This window comes from Sorex araneus, chromosome 1 (genome assembly GCF_027595985.1).
Source record: "Sorex araneus isolate mSorAra2 chromosome 1, mSorAra2.pri, whole genome shotgun sequence".
Lineage (NCBI taxonomy): Eukaryota > Metazoa > Chordata > Mammalia > Eulipotyphla > Soricidae > Sorex > Sorex araneus.
Window position 1 is genome coordinate 114169724 of NC_073302.1, and position 21877 is coordinate 114191600.

The 21877-nt window shown below is 34.7% G+C and overlaps 1 protein-coding gene across 1 annotated transcript in view; it reads right to left on the reverse strand.

Moving 5' to 3' along the window:
- CDH10 (cadherin 10) overlaps positions 1–21877 on the reverse strand; it is a 166343-nt gene that overhangs the window by 41936 nt on the left and 102530 nt on the right. The window contains exons 3-5 of the mRNA XM_055144962.1: positions 18500–18794; positions 16793–16912; positions 16220–16387 (exon numbers count right to left, since the gene is read on the reverse strand). Of these exons, the coding sequence (XP_055000937.1) occupies positions 16220–16387; positions 16793–16912; positions 18500–18794 (583 nt within the window). The remainder of the gene's footprint in view (positions 1–16219; positions 16388–16792; positions 16913–18499; positions 18795–21877) is intronic.

Here is a 21877-nt window from a genome sequence, read left to right on the forward strand (position 1 = left end):
TTTGGCCCCAACTTGATCACTTGCTCCAAATTCACCTTCTGGGTGTGGTTTTAGAGAAAAAAATTACAGCTTAACGTTGCATGCACACAGTTTGTGAGTCTGTGTGTGTGTGTATGTGTAGGGGGAGTTTGTATGTGTGTGTAGCACTGCTGTGGATAAGAAAGAATTGTCAGGCTAACATTTAAGATAAAATTTGTGAGTTTAATACTCTCATATAAATTATATTATTGACTGTATAGAAAAACTGCCTTGGGATAGTAAAGACTATCTGGTAGTACTCTAAATTTTTCATATCAGGGAACTCTTTTTAACAGAGAATAGAAAAATAAAACATATTTTGCTCATGTTACTGTCATGTTTCATTGAATCCTATTATAATAACCTTGCATTAAATGCAAACATCTATATGTATGTGATTATGTATATTAATAAGGATCACTACATGTGCATATGCACACACATTAAATTTTCTGTGAAATACTTACAAAAATAGTTTCAAGATATTCATAGTTTTCAGAAAAGCCATCATACAAACATGGAATTTGCATGTATCCTGAAAACATACTTTAATATGCTTTATATTGTATATTTTAACACTAGATTCTTTACAGCACCTAATATAATGCAGATACTATGCAAATAGTATTACACAAAGCATAATGTAACAAAAAAAGTATGTATATATTTACTACAGTTATTTCAGGCCTATCAGGCTGATTGTGGTGAAAAATGCACAGACCAATGATATAAATTTAATTCTTTCAAAAAAAATCATTCAATTAGCAATACTTAGATGAGGTAATGCACATAAGCAATATGAACATCAGCGATTATTTTATGCCATAACACATTTAACAATGAATTTTTATTTAATGCATATTTCTCAGTGCATAGCCTGTAATATTTTGAAAACACCTACAAGCATTATATTTATGCTCAGGAACTACTTTGCGGACAGTATACACTAGACATATTTCTAAACATAAAGATGCATTTCTATACTTTAACATTTGAAAGAGCTATCCACTCATAATTTAAACCAAAACCAAAACTAGACTGCCGACACAAGTATTCTAGTTTGTCAAGTAAACTGAAATTACTTTAATTTAGAGCCTCAAGGTTATGTACCATGTAGGGGAGCAGCAGGAGGGGAAGGGAGAAGAGATTTTGATTGTTATGCATCCAGTGACAAAAGCAACGCAGAGCTTGTCACCCATCTACATTTCATTTTTCCTTAAAGACATCTATTTGCATGTTCCTTATTTTTTATCTTACAGTTGAGGGAGCTTTAATTATGTGGTATGCTTTCCTATCAATTTCAATTTATAGTTGTTTTAAATCCACTCCCAGGTGTCAGATTAAATCATCTGCTTCTCTTTTCATGTTTAAGGAAGATAAATATTTCTTCCTGGTGAGCCTGCTCTTGGTTTTGTTATGGATAAAAGCACAAAAGCATGAATGCTGGGAGGAGAAAGGTAATTGCTATTTCTGTATGGCATACAGAAAATTGTATTTAAAACCGAAAGTCTAAAAGGTAATGTTGTGACAAATGCTTACTAAAGACTGGGTAAAATAGATGGTTCCTTAAATAAATGCCCTTTGAGACTGTTACTACCACCCCACAGAAATCTCATTACTTCTAAAGGTTTTAAATGTGTCGGCTTGTTTAGGTTTTTTGTTCGTCTGGTTATTTGTTTTGTTTTTTACTCACATTCTGCTGTGCTCAGGGTTTAACTCAGGCTTTGTGCTTAGGGCCCACTCCCAGCTCTGCTCAGGAGAGCTTATGTAGTACCAGAGATAGAACCTAGGTAAGCTACATGGAAGGCTGGTCAAGTGCCTGAACCCAGGGGCTCCTTATTTCTTCAGCTGTCAAACAAGTTTTAAATATTTTGAGAATTTTAGATTCCAGGCTAAACATTACACAGATAACTTGTTCTATAAAAAAGATGACCAGGGGCTGGAGTGATAGTACAGCGGGTAGGGTGTTTGCCTTGCACACAGCAGACCCGGGTTCAATTCCCAGCATCCCATTTTGTCCCCCGAGCACCATCACGAGTAATTCCTGCATGCATGAGCCAGGAGAAACCCCTGAGCATTGCTGGGTGTGACCCAAAAAGAAAAAAAAAAAGATGACCAATGAGAAACTTAATACTTGAATATTAAATCACAGCTGATTCATGCACTAGCATCAAAAGTACATAATCCTTTCAAATAGGAGCTGGGCAAATGACATAAACTGGTAAAATATGAATCAAAGAAATAAGTCATATTATTTTATATTTGCTTTGTGTATAATCATACTGTAATATCTCTATGCAGCAAAATAATCTCAAACAATACTTGCTTTTAGAAAAATGACACAATTATACACGTTTATAAACCGTTCCTTTGTATAATGTTTAAAAGATGTTTTTTAATGAGCTTAACAGGAAGAAATTAAAAACAAGATAAAGCTCCTTGGAGGAAACTGCAGAGTAGTTAAGGAAATTATGCAACGCTAAATGGGCATTTAGGAGAAAAGAGAGGGGAGCTGAAAGTTACACCAGAGACTGACAAAGAATTGAGGCTTTGGAAGGAATACTCTCACCAGAGGAAAGACGGAAACCCAAGTTTGTGAGTACTGGAGACATAACCACCAACTTAGCTTTGAGCGTTTCAGTCAAATTAGAACAAAGTGAAATACTGGGCCAGGTCTGAGTTCCCTGTTCCTGCCACAAAGGAAAGGAACAGAGCAGAGCTTTCAGAGAAACTGATGTAGATTTCCAGAGAAGAGAATACATCTGGATACAGATCTTTGAAATTGACTTCATGCAATTTGGCACTGAAAGATGAAAATTGCCGTGGATAGACATAAAATTGCAATGAATAGAAATAAAATTTCCATTTGTAAATATAGTGAAAGGAATTAGTTTCTCAGTACTTTGCAGTGTACCCTGCCTGAAACTGTAGGTATAAAAGGATTCCTAACAGAAGTGCAGTGAGTTTTAACGTAGCTGCACAGCTAGATATATATATATATATATATGTACATATATATATCTATTATGTCAATTTTATTTTCTAAATATGCCCATATACTTTTTAAAGTTCTTGTTGAGAACAGCAAAATACAGAGGGAGTCTGAATCTCAATGCAGATTGTCAGGTAGTTTGGCCTCAGGCACTATTCCACTGGCCTAACTGGAGTTCCATCTATACACTTTGGTGTATTTTTTATGTATGCAATTCCCTTAGAAAATAATAGATTATAAAGAATATATATTTTGTCACATTTAGAAAATTGTACATTTCCTCAGTTATGCCTCAGTTACATCTGATTCTCATAGATGACATACTTCATCAATGTTTTTCATTCCTATTATGTTGGGGCTGGACTGAGCTATCAGGGTGAGCCCATGTAGACTGTACCATATGAGCTGCAGGAACACAGGGACCCATAAAAATGGGAGAGATGTCTCATGTACCCTGATTGGTTTGGATGAAGCTGAACATCTATTTCCCTTAAGCTGTCTTCAGTCAGTAAGTTCATAAATTTCAGTATATTGAAAGAGTCAGTTTTTCCTTTTCTCACAGAAGCCCAACCTGATCTCCTGGCTCTGCCCCAGTTTATTTTGGGGATGTAGATTTCAGGTTCTAGCCCACTTTGTTTTGGGGATACAAACACAAAGATTTGTAGGGGAAGAAAGTTTTGTTCTGTATCTCTTTCCTTAGGGCAAAATGCACTGGCCTGTGGATACAAGGAAACAATACATGTTGTGCTGCCTTAATTCTCTTTTTGTAACTTCTTTTGACTTCTTTGATGTGGTCACAGTAGTACCCCTTTAGAGTTACCATGATCAATAAAAGGAGATTTCTGGTCTCGCTACCTTTGTTGCAGGTCTGAGAGAACCTGAGTCCTCCATGACAAATTTCTTTGGTGTTCCTTGTCTCAGCACCTCTGACTGAACAAATATTCACGCAACACTATTACATATTCATAATCTGTCAGCATTTTTCTGTCATTGCAATTCAAAAGAAACAAACTAAAAGGCAGACTCCTCCCTGCCTCAAGGGACCAAGTCCCAGCAGCCGAAAACCTCCAGAATTCAACTGCCACCATGCCCACGGCTGCTCTCCACGCACTCCAGCTGAGCCTCACCCACAAGTGAACCTATTTCTGAACTCTGCGGCTGCAAATGCAGCCGCGTGACAACTCATACCTCACACCATTCATACGCCAAGAATACTGCACTACATTTAATGGGGTTTAAAATAGGAGGAAACCCAATCTTAAAGAGAAATATTTTTTTGCACACACACATATACACACATATATGCACATGAGACTCAACCTTTAACAACATCTAAGGAAATTTTTTGTAGCATTTTCAGTCTTTTTTCATTTAAAAAATGCAGGACACATTATTTCAGTTCTGCTTTGGGGCAGGGGTTGGAGTTCAGGATGAAAACATCCTAAATATGGTGGTGGGAAGGTGTAATGGTGGTGGGATTGGTGTTTGAATATTAAATGTAATCAAATATTGTGAACTGCTTTTTAAAATTTCATGAAGAAACTAATAGTAAAAAGGGAAATGATGAAAAAAACTTTTACTGTCCTAATTACTAATTTCTAAATTCTGTCTATATGTCAATATACTTGCATACATCTCAAAACCGTCGATTTCCTCAGCATTAGTTCAGCATTATGTACTCTTGCTTTGCTTTGAATCATCAAGCAATGTGCTTTATTGTTTTCAGGAAAGTGAGTGAGCTCCTAAATAGTACTACTTAGAAAATATATGTGGCATTTCAGTTTTCGGTCCAAACTTATTATGTTGATAACGCTGTCAGTATTTCCATTCTCATTGCTCACAACCCATGCTAGAAACGCTGATTTCAGACATATCAATTCACACTCATTTCCCTGAATGGCACCTTTGTTCATCCATTCCTACCTAACAAAAATACTGAAAAACAATTTTCTCTATCTTAGTCTATTAAATTGAAGAGTCTCTCTTTTTTATGGTTTGAAGCTTCATCAACATTAAAAACATGTATACACACATATATATGTATACACACATCTGTATGCTCATAAACATACACATATACATGAATTTATGCAATATACACACCACCTACATTATGTGTTAAAATGAAGGAAGAAAGGGAGGGAGGGAGGGAGGGAGGGAGGGAGGAAGGGAGGGAGGGAGGGAGGGAGGGAGGAAGGGAGGGAGGGAGGGAGGGAGGGAGGGAGGGAGGGAGGGAGGGAGGGAGGGAGGGAGGGAGGGAGGGAGGGAGGAAGGGAGGGAGGAAGGAAGGAAGGAAGGAAGGAAGGAAGGAAGGAAGGAAGGAAGGAAGGAAGGAAGGAAGGGGAAATAGAAATAGTAGGCAGAAAGAAAATGAAGACCAGAGTATTTCTGTATAACTTTTCAAAATACAAACTATTTAGAAATGCTTCTTGTACTTTTTATCCTAAAAGTTTTAGTTTAGTATGATGGTGCAATAATGAATATTCCAAAGACAATGGAAACAAAGTACATAACAATGGGTACTTGGTAGGAACCATGCTACTTGATGGACAGGACAGGTAGGAGCAACACTTATAATGGATGGAAGCATTCTACAAAGAGGAGGATGTGGTTCTGAAAGGTAGGAAAATGTTATGAAACCCTATGAGCAACAGTATGTAAACCATAGTGAAAAAATAATTATATATGTATACATATGTAAGTATACATACATATATATTAGCTTTATGTTTATGCAAGTACATATATGCATATATATAAATACATATTAGCCTCTCATAGAAGCAGACCTTTGGTTGGGATAGAGGCAAGTGGGGTTTAGGTGAAGGGCATTGGGGAGGAAGTGTGCACTGGCGAAGGATTGGTGGTGAAATACTGTATGCCTGAAACCCAATAATGAATAACTTAGTAATTTCACGGTGACTATTAAAAGATAATAATGGTTTCTCAAAAAAAATCTTAGTTCAGCATACCCTAAAAAAGATTCTGCCATATAGTATCACTTCTGTTGTGCTTAATAAATCAAGTAGTTTTTAATAACACAACTTCCCTATAGTTCTTACAAGAGAGTGGTATTTCTAGCGTATGGCAAACCATTACAAAAATCTGAGTATATTTTGCTAATCAGCAGATTTCAGAACTAAACACAAACAATGAAAATTATTTTCAATTTAAAGGTACTGGTTTTTCTAGGTGATAAAATAAAGGAGGAAATAAGATTCATTTAAAAAAAATTCATCCTCTTTTTGCTCATGCTAAAGCATTCTCCTCAGGACAAACCTGACTTTTGCTCTAGAAGAAATGTGCTTGATAATTTAAAAATATGCAGATTAGCCAGGGGCCTTCTTTACCTTGGAAGCCCCAGCAGAGGAAAGTTTGATTCTATTTACAAAGCAAAACTCAGCACTTATTAAATCAAATCTCTCTTGGACAGGGCAGGGATTATGGTAGTCTCAGGGCTCACTCAAGATACGTGTCTTAAATCCCTCTGTGGCTCACACAGACATTTCCTTGAAAGACCTTGTCTTCTGTAAACTTGTTTATTTACCTGCTAAAGCCATAAAAAAAATACTTGTAAAGATATGTCCTTCATGTTTGGTCCTCAGGAATTTTAGAAGAATCAACTGACAAAATTTTATTTATTTGTGCTTGCATTAGCACATATAAACACTTTAAGAAGTCAGGCCATACCAATTAACCAAAGGCAGGCTGTATTGAGGAAAGGAAGGTATATTTCAGGCACCAATATATTCTTGGGAGAGTAATTAGAAGCACAGTCAGGTTTTGGGGCCAAAGAATCTGAAATCTTAACTTGGCTTTTATTTCCCAGCTGTAGAATCATGAATGAGTGATTTAAGTTTCAAAGTTACAGTTTTGGGTTTTTGGGTTTGGAGCAATACCCAATGGTGCTCAGAGGCTATTCTTGGCTATGTACTGAAAGGCCAGATTAGACTGTATTCACGGGACAGTACAAGTTTTCCACATGCAAAGCAAGTGTCCAGGTCCTTTGGGCCTTCTTTCCAGACCACAGTGTTTATTACTGTGGTTGTTATTTTTAATGAACATAGGTATATTAGCTACCTCAAGCAGATATTTAACAAAGATTAATGTGTTACATTTGAATTACATGTCACAAATATTTTGTTTATGGAATAGCACAGTGCATAATGCTGTTACTTTAAGACTGTTTTATTTTATAAATTTGGGCAAACCATACAACAACATAAATGCAATTTAACTGGCTAAGTGATCAATTAATATCATTTATGTACATAATATTTTATGTACATATTGTGTAATCGTGAATTTATTTTATTACTTCTAATTAACTGCAATTCTGTATAAACTTTAATATCATTTTATTTTACTAAAAACCTCCTTTAAGTGAGAACATGTGTTTTAGACATACAAGTAAACAATAAAAATGATGAAGAAAATGTTTATTATTATAATCAATTCTAATGATGACAAAATCTATCATGGACAACAATACATTTTACTCTGGGAATTGGGAAGCCTTTAATTATGTACATATGACACATTGATTTCTTTTGTTTTTGAAGCCAGATGACTGTACATTGATCCTGGTGCTTGCCTTGCACACAGCCTGGGTTCACTCCCCAGAACCATGGACAGTCTGTCCAGTCCTGCTGGGAGTGATCCCTGATCCCAGAGCCCAGGGGAAGTCCTGAGCAAAATTGTGTGTGGCCCAACCCCAATGCCACTACCTAATCATCTGACATTTTATTTACGGTGTACTAATATTCTTCCAAAGTCTCAGTGGACTGTCATTACATGCAATGCAAATGTTCTCTGAACAATCTATGTACAAATATGCCTAGGACTTAATACATGGGCAAGGTTCTATAAGAGCATGACTGTTCAGGAGTTCAAATTCACTGTTTATTCAGCTAGTTTTTGTTTAGTTTTTAGTTTACTAATTTCTCTGAGTTTTGTTTTGAGGCCATTTCCAGCTGTGCTCGGGGCTTACTCTTGTCTCTGCTGAGAGATCACTCCTGGTAGTGCTCAGAAAACCAAAGGTCGTGCAGGGGGTTGAATCTTGGTCAAAACACGCAAGGCAAGCATCTTAAGGGCAATACTATATCGTCAGACCTCAAACCCCAAATTAAGTAGTTGGTGAAAATAATTCTCTTTGTTGTTATGTTTGCTTATTGTTTTATCTTTGTGATAGGATCCATGAGAAAGCACTAACTTGTGAATAAAAGTCTATTATTAAACTATGCTCTAGAGTTGCTCATCTTTGCATTGAAACATTTTGGACTGAGTACCAGATAAAGAGTTTCTTCCCTTTTTCCTAAATTCTAGTAAATCATAGCCCCAAGAAAGAATCAGAGCCATATTCTCTGCCCCAGCTCATTGGCTGGGACCCTGGCCATCTACATGACGACCTTTGTAAACTTTGTTTTCCCCTTAGAATTCCCTTCTCGTGTTTATTATGTTTTTAATAGTTTGAGATTTTTTTTCATATAGTACTAGTCTCTGATGAATTAAACCCGAATTAAGGGAGGCAAAGATGCCTACACTTGCCTGGCCCCTGTTGAGGAGATATGCCTTAATTACTGACTCTGGAGTAGAAGAAAATCAATATCATAACATTTTCTCAAAGACACTGTATAAAACACCATTTGAGCAAAAATCCTGTTATCTCAGTGGTATTCACCAATTGCCTACAATATACAGGTCCCTGCAATAAAAAATTTTATAGACCTATTCCATGCAGCCTGCTTTGTTTTTCTAATTTAAAGAGAAAAGTAAGTTATGAGGGCAAACCCGACCTCAATATGTAAGTGGAAATATTAGGTGCTTCGATTTTTAGTGAAGATGTCAAATGTTTGTCTTTGCTTTTTTTTTATGTTGGAGTACAAAGAGACATTGCAAATTCAACAATCATCAAGACCATCACTGCTTGGAGATTATAAGAATTCTCATTGGAATTCTCATTCATGGAGTTCATCGGTCTGTAAGAAATTAAGTCCATTCATGTTATTTCTATCACCAAAGAAATAACTTTCTCGAGTATTAGAGTGTTTTCATTTAATTGTGTTTGTCCCTAAAAGAACTTACTTACTGAGGAGGAAGTGGCCAGTGGAGAAAACCTCTATATACTAACAATATGTTGGAATGGCTGTTGAAAATATTTTATACACATATCTTTTATTTCACAATTGCAATACAGTGCTTTACATGAGGGAGTGTAGAACTAGAGAAATTAGATTGCCTAATTTTGTGCATTTTTAGTTTTTGAAAGTATTTAGACTTCATGAGAAGCTCTCCGATTAATTCTTCTATACCAGAATCCTGTAAAATTTTCTAATTCCTCATGCTCTTCTCGACGCTAACTTTATCAACAGATCCCATTGATTATGTTCATGTGGTCACCACTGTATGTTCTGAGACTCCAACCAGTAATTCAGGATCTTTGCTGATCACCTCAGCAAAATGGTGGAGTAGGTAGGAATATAAGAGATCAAAATAATTATCTAGGGGACCTAGCTTAATGCAGGATGTCTTCTAATTACTTCAGTGTATTCTCTTTCTATTTTGTTTTCTTGTTCATCATTGTTTCATAAAATGCTTTAGCATAATTTCTTTGATTCTATTCCTGACTATATTTTATTCCCAACATTTTTTACCCTCCAGCTTTTCCCAAAATTATTTCTTCTAAAACCTATTAGGATAGACAGCGCACAATTACTTCCAATCATCTCGATTTCAATAGCTTCTATTCAGTGCTTATTTTATTCAACTCTATCAAAGCAATTGTCACTTTTATCCTCCCCATCCCTTGTTATTCTGTTTCTTAGCATTATTAAGTCACAAAATATTTTAAAAAAGTTGAAGACTAGAGGAATCTCAACATTAAAAGCATCTATTATGCTTAAAAGATTATACTTGCTACCACTTTGAAGCATGTTGTTAGCCATTTTTTTTATACAGGATATTTTGCAAACATTTTCATAAATTTGTGTTGATTTCTAACCTAATAAACTTTCCTTTTTCCTATCCTTATGGCTTATAGTAGCTTATATGGCATTTTTTAGAAGCGGTAATTTCTCCATAAAGAGTTTCCACTATAAAAAATGCATCAATTTTCTCATGCCTTGTATTGAGATCAGTTCTGTTTTACATAATAATAACATTCTGTGCAATAATTATTTTATCATCCTTACATCTCAAATTTGAGTATTCTGTGAGGCAAGACAATAAGCCACTTGTAAACAGAAATTGAGAATTATTTTCTGTTTTGAGCTTAATTGTAAACACAGTGCATATTTGTAGAAGGTAAGTGATGATAGTATTTCATTTTAACTACTGTTTTGTGTGAGTCCAGTCATTTAAAATAACCCAAATTGTAAAATAGTTTCAGATATATTATTTTAAATGAGAAAAATATAATTTGATATCCAAAACAAAAAAGAGAAATTATTTTGGTTATTCAATTATCCAGTACACTAAAACCTTTTACTTTATTGTCTTTCTTAGAGAACCATGAAAAGATGAATATTATATTCAGTTTTGCATATTTATGAAACTTTGGATTAGTAAGGTGATAACTTAAAATCATACTTAGTTATGTACTTCTTTTTTTATTACCAAAAAAAGTTATTGCTATCAGTATTCTGTAAGTTATACCTCTTTAGTGACATCTAATCTCTCATTGATTTTTTAAATGAGATACATTATTCAATTTATAACCTCAGGGATTCTCACAGGCTTTTTTCTTTCAATGGTTGGAAGATTTTTCCTCCTTGGTATCACTGAGTATATTAAATCATGTTCTTCTCAACATAATATCAGATCTTTAATTGTCACCATAAATATACATACATTCTCATTTTTTATCCAGAACTGAACATCTATTTCTATATTTATATCAATGTATATTGATATGGAGTATTCATATCCCAAATACAGTAAAAGATATATACATACCTCTCTGAGAGCCCGGCAAGCTACCGAGAGCATCCTGCCGCACGGCAGAGCCGGCAAGCTACCTGTGGCGTATTTGGTATGCCAAAAACAGTAACTCTAGGTCTCATTCCCTTGACCCTGAAAGAGCCTTCAATCACTGGGAAAGACAAGTAAGGAAAGGCTGCTAAAATCTGAGGGCTGAGTGTAATAAAAATGTTACTGGTGCCAGATCAAGTAAGTCGACAAACAGCAGGATAACAGTGATACAGTGATATCAATGTATACACCTATATGTAAATTAGGTATATTATGTTGTTCATAAAACATGTCATAAACATTAAATACAGCAATCTAAAATTTTTACTTACATATAAATACATTCCTCTAATTTAAGGAAGAAAATATGGACAAAATATGTTTTGAATGACACAATTCATTATTTAATATCCACTCTAGTATTCTCTGCAAGACTATTCCTAACTTTTTAGGTGAATATAGTTATTTTTTTCCCATAAACTACCCCTCATATAATACGCCAAAGTTTTCTCAAATTTGGCACCACTCATAATTTTTGCCAGGTCATATTTTGTTATGTGAATGGTAAGTTGTTTAATAGCATTCCTAGTTTATATCCACTACTGTATCTCTAGCTGACGCAAGCAAAACAAAAAGCACTGCCAACGATTCCCCGGAATATATAATTGCCCTGACTGACAATGACTGCTATTGATCTACACAGCAATATAAGCTAATCAATGAAGGCATCTGAGTTTTTATCTGTTCCTGTCCATCAAAATTATTGATATTTGTTTCTTCCATGAATGTAAAATCATCATGGAAGCTTACGATCCAACCCTCCTTTTATATTACAGAATAATAATATTAGTAGAGCATCATTTGTACAAATCAACAATGTTGAGCACATCAATCGACTAGTGCCAGCCACCTTGTCAAGTGCTTCACAGATGTAAAATGATTTAGTCTTGTAGCACTTCTTGAAGATGCACATTATACAGTTTTACTGGATGACACTGACAAATGGAGAAATAAGTTGGACTGACCAAGGTTAAAAAGCTACTGAGCGAAGAAGACAGCATGCGGACTCACGCAGGACAATTTCACAGGTGGCTCCTCAGCTGTCGCATATGACATTCATTAACTGGCAGGTAGATATTAGTGCAAATGGAATTAGTTTAAATTGAGCTTTTGTTTTAAACTCTAAAATACTTGATGCATGTGAGTATTTCAGAGAACCACAAGAGAAGAGAATGCAAGATACCTGAATATATTTTATAAGGATGATGAAAAATAATAGAGTTAAAGGAATATGAGTAAAATAAATGTTACTTTTAGCTGTTTAAATGTGGTTGAAAAAATTAAATGTTGTTATATTTCTTTTATATAGCATTGTTCTGTTATCCTTATCATTTCCATTCTAAAACTTTCTTTACCTCTACCAAACATTGGATAATAATAACTTCCTATGTAGGTGAATATGAGGTTTTACTGGTTATAATATAGAAGCATATGGAAGATTACAGATAACTTCAAAAGCTCTGGCGTTTCCTGTAAGCCTTTACAGTTTCATAAAATCATTAGACATTAAGTCTTTTGATGATATCAGTATTAGGCTATCAAGTAACATTTTGATAGCCATGGATATCCCCGGGAGTTGTAATTATTCATCACAAAGTATTATTGAGAAAATAAACATCTACATGTTATGTTTTCACCTATATCTAAAGAATAATCATAAAGGCACAGAAGCTCTACAATTTCACTACATGTTTTCTGCATCTTTGGGCTGGAGAAATAGTACAGTGTGCAGAGTGTTTATCTTGTCTATGGCTAACCCCGGTTCAAACCCTTGCATCCCATAAGGTCCCCTGACCGCTGCCAGGAATGATGCCAGAATAAGGCTTGAGCACATCTATGTGTAACCCCCAAACGCCCACCAGAAAAGGAAATATCAAAACCAATCAATCAATAAAAGGGCAAAAATAATCACCATTCAAAATATACTATTTGACTGCTTTGCACTATTATTATTACTATTAAATATTATTTATATTATATTCCTATCAGAGCTATATAAATTTATTACCAAATACTAATAAATTCTGACTGTACAAGAAAAATTATAGACAGGACTAATTATAGACCAGCGGGCAAGGCATATTCCTTGCACGGAGCTGACATGGGTTCAATCCCCTGCACCCAATATGATCCCCTGGAAAAAAAAAACACAATTTAACCCCCAAAAAGGAAGACAAAACAAAATTTAAAGAAAATAGATTTTGAAATATTTAAAGCACTACATGAAAAAAACAAATGTTTTATTTTTTATGTTTGATTTTTAGTTAAAGCAAAATCTTTTCTTAATGAAGATGTCATTTAAATATTTATTGTACTTTATGGGGGCTGAAGTGAGTAGGTGCTTGCCTTGTTAGTGCCTGTCAGGATCCAATCCCTAGCAATGCGTATGGCTTCTTAGCACTGCCAGGAGTAATCCCCAAGAACAAAGGCGGGAGTAATTCCTGAGCACATCTTTATGTGGCCCGAAAACAAATAACAACAAGAACAAAAACATTGCATGCATGTATATTGCAGATGATCGAAAATTTGTCATTTATTACTTAGTGAAAAAAAATTTTAAAATATGTTTCAACTAGTGGATTCTGCAATTCATTAATTATGATTTACTCTCTTGAGTTATATATTCATTCTCTTGCAAATATACCTAAATATGTACCTAAATATGTCTTTAGATCTAAAATAATGAGAATTATTAATTGAATTTTTTTGTCTAATGATAAATGTAATCTGGAGCTGAAATCTGATTAACTAAAAACAACATAAGTGAATGAAGTGAATGATTTTCTATTTTTGTTTGGTGCCAAACACCACAAAAGCAGTTCCAAGAGCCAAGTATTTTAAAGTAATAAGAATTATCATCACAGAGATCTGGAGCAGCCACGCATGACACGGCCCCTCTGCTCCTTAAAGACTATGATCTGGGAGGACTACTAACCCATTTTGGCATTCCACGGCTTCTTACAGAAATACATCTAGACTGTGAATTGAGCTACACCGCATGCTGACCGGGAAGGGGGAAGGATTTTCTCTCTTAATGCTTTCTTTCTACGGCGGAGATAGCAGCTGCAGCAGCAGCAGCAGCAACACCCACATGGAGTCCGCCATCTTCTAGAACTCGCAACCCAGAGGTATGAGCTTGCAATGACTTGGCACGTAAGAGATCATGGGATGGGAGTGTTACTGGCACACTCTTTGCCCAGATGAGATCCAGAGCAGCCTTGCACTACACAGCCCCTCTGCTCCTTAAAAACTATGATCTGGGAAGTCTACTAACCCATTTTGGCACCTAGCAGCTTCTTATAGAAATACATCTAGACTGTGAACTAAGCTAAAATATCAGAAATCCAAAAACAAAAGAGCTCATATAATCTTCATTCTCACCAATGGAAAACAAATTATCAAACGATGCCTTTTCAGCAGGTTTGATTGTTGGGGGAAAATTACAAATAATAATAGTGAGTTCTCTGTTGAAATATTGAATGTATTCAAAGCATAGAGAGAATAAAGTGAAGATCACTAGCCACTCAGGTGCGGGGGGATATATTGGGGTTCTTGGTGGTGGAACATGTGCACTGGTGAAGGGATGGGGGTTTGATCATTATATGACTGAGACTTAAACATGAAAGCTTTGTGACTTTTGTCACGGTGATTCAATAAAATAAAAATTAAAAAAGAATATCACCACAAATGTATAAGCATATTGTTCTAGTCAAAAATTATATCAAATGCTGTAGTATTTCCAAACATGAAAAATTCAACTCAAATTATATTCTCTATAAAATCCTAATGAAGCCAGTAAAATGCTTTCAGGGAATCAACCCAGTGTAGTGAATATTTAAACCAAAATTATTCTGAATATTTTATTCAAATATTGCAACAGAAATTTGGTGTTTTATACTTTAATACACCATCGTAAAAGTATTTAAATGAAAACATAAGTAGCAAGAGGATATTAATTAACAGGTTAATATGCAGAAATTGTATAAATTAAGGACACACCTTGTACGAGGGCCTGCAGTTAATCAAAATAACACAAAATTCCATCATGGAGAAGCATTAACATTGGTTGAGTCTACAGTAAGATGCAATAAAAATCTGCTAGTTGCATATCTAACAATCTCTACCTCCTTCCAAAGAACCATGTATTACAGAATCCAATCTAATTTGTCTATTTAGTTATATTTTATTATAAATTACAGTAATTAGTTATTAAAATATTCTGCATATCTGTTCTGGAGGCCACACCAAGCTGTTTTCAGAGCTTACTCCTGGCTCTGTATTTAGAGATCGATCCTGGTGGTGCTCAGGGGACCATTTTGGGGTGTTGGGAAAACATATTGGGTGCCCAAAATTGAACCTGGGTCAACCACAGGCAATGCAAGTACCTTACCCACAGTAAATCTTGTCAATCCATCTAATATTTCTTAGGCCTACTCTTGGCATCTTTCAAAAAAGGAAGGCTAATTGTATAACAAAATATTAACCATATGACAATACATGAAAAACATAGGGTTTGTATATTTGCCATTTCAAACACGGAAATATTAAATGCAATATGGTACAATGGATTCAATGCAATTAGTTTGTGAGATTCACCTATGTAACCCTTTATGACTATTCTTGTAATATGTCAAATTCAATTTTATGAGAAAAAAAATTACCCTGCAGTTAGGATTTTCTTTGTTAAATTCTAAGTGAAAATAAAAATGTACATTCTTTTGCTAACTGAAAGGATTCTAAGATTAGAATTAGATTTTTAGAGTAGTCTTTACGGAGAGGCTTTGGGATTGTAGTTCCGCCTGTCGCTAAATTCAGGGAGCATAAGTATTTTCTATTTTATAATAGTGAAGTTATCAATACATACCCTTATTCTAGACTTTCTACAATTCCTTCTTTTATGGGGGAGTGCGGGGTGGAGGGGCTCCCTGTAATCTCTTGTGCTTCCAGCTTACTCCTGGTTTTGCACTCAACGATCATTTCTGGAGGTGCTCAGGGAACCGTATGTTGAGCTTTGGGCCCAACGGGGGCCCGATGCATTGCATGCAAACACCTTAACCCCCCTGCTATCTCACTGGACATAATTCCGTACAATTTTCAGTTGTTTTGGATGAAATACTTGACAGCTGCTATTTCTTTGAGCTCGATTGCTTTCCCTGTAGAAAGACATTAAAGGTAGCTTACTCTGGGGGAAACGAGGAGGATTGTCATTGACATCTGTCAGCGTGATGTTCACCGTGGTGGTCCCAGATAAGCCTCCCATCTGGCCGCCCATGTCCTTGGCCTGGATCACCACTTGGTACTGCTCCCTGTTTTCTCTGTTCATGTTTGGTAAAGCAGTCCTGATGATTCCTTAAAGACAATGAAAAAGAGACAGGAGCAAAGGCCGCCTTATGTTATCTTCATTATGATCTCAGCTGATTACACCCACGCTTTGGATATCTTAACAACAGTTTCACTTCTGAACGACAAACGGTTTTGATGAATTATTCTGTTAATCCTTATTGTTTGGAAAGTGTAAAAAGTGAGTCTGTGCAAATGCTTTGCAGGGTTAATTTGTTGTCAGACACCCTTCTGAAAAACATATATTTTTATAAAACCATTTCATCATTTAATTGATTTCTTAAAAATGACGTGGCGGGATCATCACAGTTCCATGAGTATTAATGGTAGGGTTTCGTTCACGTTTTCTCTTTTTAGTTTGGACTTATAAAGAGAACATAGACTGCAAATTAATAAATAGACATGACTCCTGACCTGTTTCAGGCTCCACAGAGAAATACGGCTGCCCTTGAAGAATGCTGTAAATGATTCTGGCGCTGTTCCCGTACGAGGGGTCGTCGGCATCTGTAGCTGTGACTTGCACCACAGAAGTACCTGAAGTATCCAAATTCAGCTTAGTTCTGCACAGTACCAGAAGGAGGAGCAAAAGTACTGGTTTTCATGGAAGACTTAATGATTTTTTGGTTTTATCAATGACCTCTTAAAGAAACATTTACACTTAATTTAGATGACAAGTATATAGAAATTTATTACATGAAATCTCCAATGCAGCTACACATTTGCTTAGCCAACAGCTGCAGTTTGGGAAATGTAACAGTGTATCACATTCTGACAAATGTAGTAACTATAAATGTTCACATCTGATGCTTAAGTTCATTTTCCCACAATGCATTGGTTTCTTGTAAAGGGCATATCTAATCACTAAGGAGTAAGTAAGTACTTCTTTTCCCCTCTCCACTAATTAACTATAAAAACAATTACCATCTGCTCTACAATACAATTTTATGAATAGATTAAATTTTAAATTTAGAAACAATCTGAGATGATCCCAAATTCCATGAACTATTAGAAGCTCCTTAATAAAGTTCAAGACATTTAAAAGGGCTTTGTAATAAGGTGATTGCCAAAAGTCCTTGGGATTTCGTGAAGCAAATATTAAATAATAATCTGGGAACAATGCTTCTGAGAAATGCAGAATGGAAAAAAAGATATCATCACTGTGATAATAATAAAAAGTATCATCATTGTCCCACTGGTTTATTCAACTTCTCTGTTTCTGACAAATGAAATCTTTCTACTAAATCTGAACATACAACTACAAATGCTATCACTCTGTAACATTTTGTTTAATAAAAAGCTTAAGGCAATCTTATTTTTCTTTGACTTTAAGTATAACTTCATTTATTTGCTTTGAAAAAAGAGATTTTCTGAATGGTACACTTTCAGTTCTTTGCTTTTTCTTATATTAACCACGACCTGAATTGGTAGTTTTATATAGAATGTGAGTGAGTTTGGGTATTCAACTACTCAACTTAAATTCAAAATCTATACCAGTGGATTTTTTTATGCTGAAAATATATTTTAAATACTTGATATGCATGACTTAGCTAAGAAAATAAATAACACTAATGGTTATTAGTGTAATTAAATTAAACTGGCAAGCTACCCGTGCCGTATTCGATAGGCAAAAAAACAGTAACAATATTGGGCCTCATTTCCCTGACCCTGAATGCGACGGGGACTAACTGAGACGTTACTGGCACCTACTTGAGCAAATTGATGAGCAACGGAACAACAGTGATACAGTGATACAATGATTAAATTAAAATCAGAAAAGTTAGGACAAATTATGGAATGGCATAAAATATCCTGGATGTTATTCTAAATGTCCTTATATTTGGGATCAGGATTTTATATGCTAATTAGACAGAAAATGCAACAAAATTTATATGTTTATAACATTTTATTGAGATTCACTGACTTCTTGATTAGTAAAATGACTTTTATAAAAATTCATGAATCTATAGGAAGTGAGTATGCATTTATTTATTTTTCTGAATCATTTCCTAAATGATAAAATCTAAACATATATTTAAAATTCATATATCTTAATATCAGAGAACTTTTTGTGGTAATTTTTATAGTATTAGAATACCAGAATGAATTCTTTAAATTACTCACCTACAACAGACATTTCAGGAACACTAGCTGTATAAATTTCCTCGGGGAATGTGGGTTCATTGTCATTGATATCATGGATTTTGATCACAAACTCAGACTCTGGTTCTACTGGTCTCAAAGTTCTTCTGTTAATAGCTTGTGCACGTAGCGTATAAAAGGCCTTTTCTTCCCTGTCAATTCTTCTTGTGGCATGAATGTCACCTGTTTTTTCATCAATAATAAAAAGTGTACCTGCTCCATCTCCAGATAAAATATATTTGAGTGATCCATCTCCTTTATCTTGGTCTGAATGAAGCTTGGGAAATAAAAATAAGAGCATATCCATGATAACTTCTAAAGGTAAATAATGCTGAAAATACTCTAAGAAGTTCTGTGAAATTCTGACATTGAAAAATGGGGTCATTTTCTCTGTTTTTGAAATAAGCATTGAATAAGTATCATTCCACTCATTCATTGTACTTGAAACAATCACAGTAGACTTTTACAAATCAGTATTATTTTGTTAATAATTTTTTTTAAAAAATAGATGCAGTTTCTTCCGTCTTTGCTAAGTTTTATAAAAAGCCAATATCATAGACAAATGACTCCTGACAGAGACAAACATGTCATCGACCTTGTTAAACCTGTACATTGTTTTTATCACCTCATTCTAGGAGTGTAAAGTTCCTTTTTCTCACATTGTATGGGAAATTCATATTCTATAAAGTTTTCATTGGTTGTCATATTTCTATTGGGGAATTGGTAAAATTTTATCTACTATCTAAATCAGGCAAAATAAATGAGACAGGTTTGGAACAGTGGGTAGGGTACTTGCCTTACACGAGGTCCACCTGGATTCCATCCCCAGCATCCCATATAACCCCTAAAACTTTGTCAGAAGTGATCCCTGAGCACAGATCTAGGATCACATCCTGAGCATTACCAGATGTGGCCCCAAACAGATCTATATGACATGATTTAAACTACACAAGAAGCAGTATGAATCATTCTTAGTGCTCCTAGTTTGAACAAAAAGACATCAACAGGCCCATAGCAGCTGCGAACAAAAGACATCAAGAAACTCACAAGTACTTTTGGGTCGAGGAACAAGAATTTGCATATATTTTATGTAATATACACCTCTCTATATTATAATGTCATGAATGAAGTCAGTAAATTATAAGATGCATTTAAACCAAGTACCTGTTCAAATCTATGTATGTATGTATTCATCTAATTATCTATCATCTATCTATCTATCTATCTATCTATCTATCTATCTATCTATCTATCTATCTATCTATCTATCTATCTATTGTTTTTTGTGCTTAGCACCCTGAGGAACAATCCTAGCAATACTTGGCACCAAGATGATTGGCTTAGCCATACTGTGCTGTTCAGGACCACTAAGACATTCTTGGCATTGCTCGTCTGGGGCATATATTGCCAAGCCCTGAACTTGACACCTCATGTTTGAATGTATATGTGCCAGTATTTTGAGACATCACCCCAACAACTCAATCTATATTTTAGTCAAATTTAGCAACCTCAAGGTCTGAGCAGATCCAAGAAGACAAAATAAAGAAAGTCTATTTCTGGGTCCTTTGCGCACGTGCACAATATTACTCTTCCACAATCAAATCATCAAGTCAAAAATTTTTGCATCTGGGGGCAGACCGATAGTACAGTGGTTAGGGAGATTGTCTTACAAGACTGGTATAGGATCAGTCCCATGGTTTATTGTCCCCTGAGTTCACCAGGAATGCTCCCTGAGTAGAGTCAGGAGTAATCGCTAAGCACAGCTGGCCCTGACCCAAAACAGAAATAAAAGAAGCCAAAAAGAGCAAAATAGTTTTTCGTGCATTTGTATGCATATATCTGGTCAACACAGTTCCATTCCACCGCAAATTTTAACCCGAAAACTCTTATATGTGTATATGTATGTGATATGTAATTATCTTATATATATACAAAATAGTACATCGTATTATATGCTATTGTATATATGTGGAAAAATATATAACAGTAGGTCAATCTGACATTTTGGTTGACTAACTTGGAGAAGAAAACCTCCTGGCACCAATAAGCAAACTAAGAAACATCTGGAAGAGAACAATAGGTCAGAAATCTATGAGAAAAGTATGAATATAAATGTGTCAATTTCAGGGGTGAATTCTCCCTACCTCCCATGAAATTTTTACCCTAAAAGAAGAGATTTTAAGCATAAGAGGAACAAAATGTTTAGTATGTGCGAGGAGCATATATCTTTATTTCAATGATGAAGAAACCAATGAAGTTAACCAATAAAGCTTTTCTGATGCTAGAATCACTTGTTTGGCCATTTTCAGTAAGAGATCACGCTCTTTTCTATTTAATATTTGATAAGAATTAGATTTTCTAAACCACTATCATTTAAAGTCTTGATATCTTCATGAATGTGCTTTCTTTTTAATACTCACCAAGTTTAGTAATAAATAAGAATAGAACAACCAATCTGTACTCTAGAGAAATAAAACATGGAGACAGAACCCCTCAAATTGAAATAATAACACCTATTAATCTAGTTAGGCTTGGAATTTGCTCTTTAGAAAATTTACATCAACACATATGTTAATCAAATTATGTCTAAACATAGTACATAATACTTTTGTTTAAAATAGTATGTTATTTTCTTCTTTTATGGAAGGATCTACTAAAATCTTGAGTGTAAAAATCTTTTATATGAACATAAAAAACTAATCCAATTAAATATCTTTATATATATACATATACATATAGGTTTTGCTTATATATCAGTCATATATACACACTATATATATCAATTTTAAGTCTATAAAAGGATCTAATTTCTGGTTAATTATTTGTAATAATTAACATTGAGTCATCAATTGTATGTTAAACTCATTTTTATGATTTCTGGACAGATAACTTATTGTAAATTCTCTAACAATTTTTTACAAAAATGCAAATGTATACTCCATTTAAAGAAAATGGGTGTTAGGTGAAGATAATTTTTAATTGCATATTACTTAATCATTAACAACTAAGTATGGTTGAGACTGTTGTTTCTTTTAGCAAAAAATGCTCTCAGAAATAATATATTGCTATTTTGTCCAGAGAAGCATACTCAAAAAAGTCACAAGCAAATTTTTTACAGAGACTGGAAATATATATTGCTGCTGGGAAACTTTCACACATATGAATGAGAAAACACGGTGGCAATTTTGCAAAAAGGGAAAGAATTTAATATGCTTTGTTTCATCTGGAGATAAAATAATTCATGAAAAAATATTGATGAGTGACCCTTTAATCTGACATCTTTGTGGTTTATGATGTTACCTATCTGCTAATTCAGTAATTTTAATAGAGAACTAATTGTTTACTGTCATAAAAATCAAG